General features: G+C 47.6%; 1 protein-coding gene across 1 annotated transcript; it reads right to left on the minus strand.

Annotated features, from left to right (window-relative positions):
• Window positions 1–789: 789 nt before the first annotated feature.
• On the minus strand, window positions 790–1,737 carry LOC123363768 (olfactory receptor 52H1-like). The gene has a single exon (XM_045005124.1). The coding sequence runs from the start codon at window positions 1,735–1,737 to the stop codon at window positions 790–792; it is 948 nt and encodes a 315-aa protein (XP_044861059.1).
• Between the last annotated feature and the right edge of the window lie 418 nt (window positions 1,738–2,155).

Genomic DNA, 2,155 nt, shown 5'->3' on the forward strand with positions numbered 1-2,155 from the left:
GAGAGGGTAACAGGGAATGAATCACTTGATGATTGCCTGTTCTTTTCATTCCTTCTGAAGCATGTGATATTGGTCACTGTCAAGAAACAGGATACTGGGCTAGATGGACCATTGCTTTCACCCAGTATGGTGATTCTGACGTTCTTCATTCTGGTGTTCTTCTGATTTTCTTCATGCTGTAAATAAGCACCCTGAATTTAACAATTAGCCAAAAATGAAGCTATTCCCATTTCAAAACAAGGCCAAAACAGGCCAAAAAACCCCTCCAACAATCTGTGAATACATCCCCACTATGCACCCCTGTACTCTCTTCCCCTTGTCCCTGCTTGCCCCAAGATGCCAGAGCATGTTAGTACCAGAACTGATTGGATCTAATATTTATTTATATTTCTTTCTTTTGTATAGGTACTGGGAGGAAAATAGAGGAGTAAGTGACATGGGCAGGGCCTTGGTGGAGGAGGTAGGGATGGGGTGGGGCCTTGAGGGTCCAGTTACCAGCAATTAGAAAGGTGTCAATTCAATGAGTTGCACATAGACTGAGTCCCCAGTTTGTCATACTGACACTACACAGTAAAGTCACAAAAAGGATTAATGTCTCTCTGACTGTAAAAACAACAAGGAGTCCAGTGGCACCTTAAAGACTAGCAGATTTATTTGGGCATAAGCTTTTGTGGATATAAAAAACCTCACTTCGTTAAGTCAGGGATTCAAGGAAGGCGGCCAGGCACCACGTCACCAGCCAGTTCTGCCTGGAGCTCGGTCTGAGAGCCAGAGCACCAGGAGAAAACTTTAGGTCCCTTTATGAGTAAAGAGTCGGAGCAGCCTGTCCTGGATCTGTTTGGTCCTCACACCAAAAATGATGGGGTTTAGCATGGGGGGCACCAGGAGGCACACATTAGCAAAGAGAACATGGAAATGCAGGGCCACCTTGTGGCCAATCCGGTATGTGAGGACGGAGAACAGACCTGGGATATAAAAGGCTAAAATGGCACAGAGGTGGGAGCCACAGGTCCCAAAAGTCTTGAGCCGGGCATCCTTTGTGGGGAGTCTGAAGATGGCCCTGAGTATCTGGATATAGGACACAGCCAGAAAGAACACATCTAGACCAATCACCAGGATTGCCACAAAGAGGCCATAATAACTGTTGATGCGGATGTCGGTGCAGGCCAGCTTCACCACGGCCATGTGCTCACAGAACAAGTGGGAGATTATGTTGGTTCTGCAATATGGCAACTGCCTCGCCAGCAAGGGACAGGGCAGTACGATCATGCAGCCACGCAGCACCACGGCCACGCTGATCTTGGCAACCACAGAGTTTGTCAAGATGGTGGAATGTCTCAGGGGGTTGCAGATGGCCACATAGCGATCAAAAGCCATGGCCATTAAGATGCCAGACTCCAACGCAAAGAAGCAGTGAATGAAAAACATTTGAGTGAGGCAGGCACTGAAATCTACCTCCCTGGAATTGAACCAGAAGATGCTCAGTGTTTTGGGAAGGGTGCACGTGCACAAGACCAAGTCGGTGACAGCCAGCATGCAAAGGAAATAGTACATAGGGGCATGGAGGCTCGGCTCCCTCTTCACGATGAACAGGATGATGACATTCCCCAAGATGGCTATGATGTACATGGCACAGAAGGGGATGGAGATCCAGACATGGGCCGCTTCCAGGCCAGGAATGCCCTGCAGGATGAAGGTGGAGGGGCTGGTGAAGCCGGTGGTGTTCAAATCTGACATGGAGTAAGGGAGAAGGTGTCAACTCTCCTGGTCCAAGATCTCCTGCATGTATCGTATGTTCTCCTGACTTCCTGTATATGCCCAGGGTCTAGGCTGATGGTCGCAATACAAATGCCTGGATGGAGAGAGAATGTGAATGAGACACTCTACCAATGTTAGATTCTCAATAGAGATCTCCCTATGGAATGGGGAGCAGTGTTGGTATATAATACTCTAAATGCATTATTGATCACAAAACAAACTGGACTCACTGCACATTTATACCCCAAAACAGAGTCCACAGATGGCCAGTTGAGATTCCTTCCAATCATAACATGCGGGAGGCTGGCTAAACGTCATCTATATCCACACGAGGCCCTGGATCAATAAACAGCTCGGTTTTGCAGAAATCATAGGTAACCATTTATAGTTCATTCTG

Source organism: Mauremys mutica, chromosome 1, assembly GCF_020497125.1.
Source record: "Mauremys mutica isolate MM-2020 ecotype Southern chromosome 1, ASM2049712v1, whole genome shotgun sequence".
Taxonomy (NCBI): Eukaryota; Metazoa; Chordata; order Testudines; family Geoemydidae; genus Mauremys; species Mauremys mutica.

Bases quoted from the DNA above. Each gene is read 5' to 3' on its own strand.
- LOC123363768 (XM_045005124.1), bottom strand. From the start codon at position 1,737: ATGTCAGATTTGAACACCACCGGCTTCACCAGCCCCTCCACCTTCATC.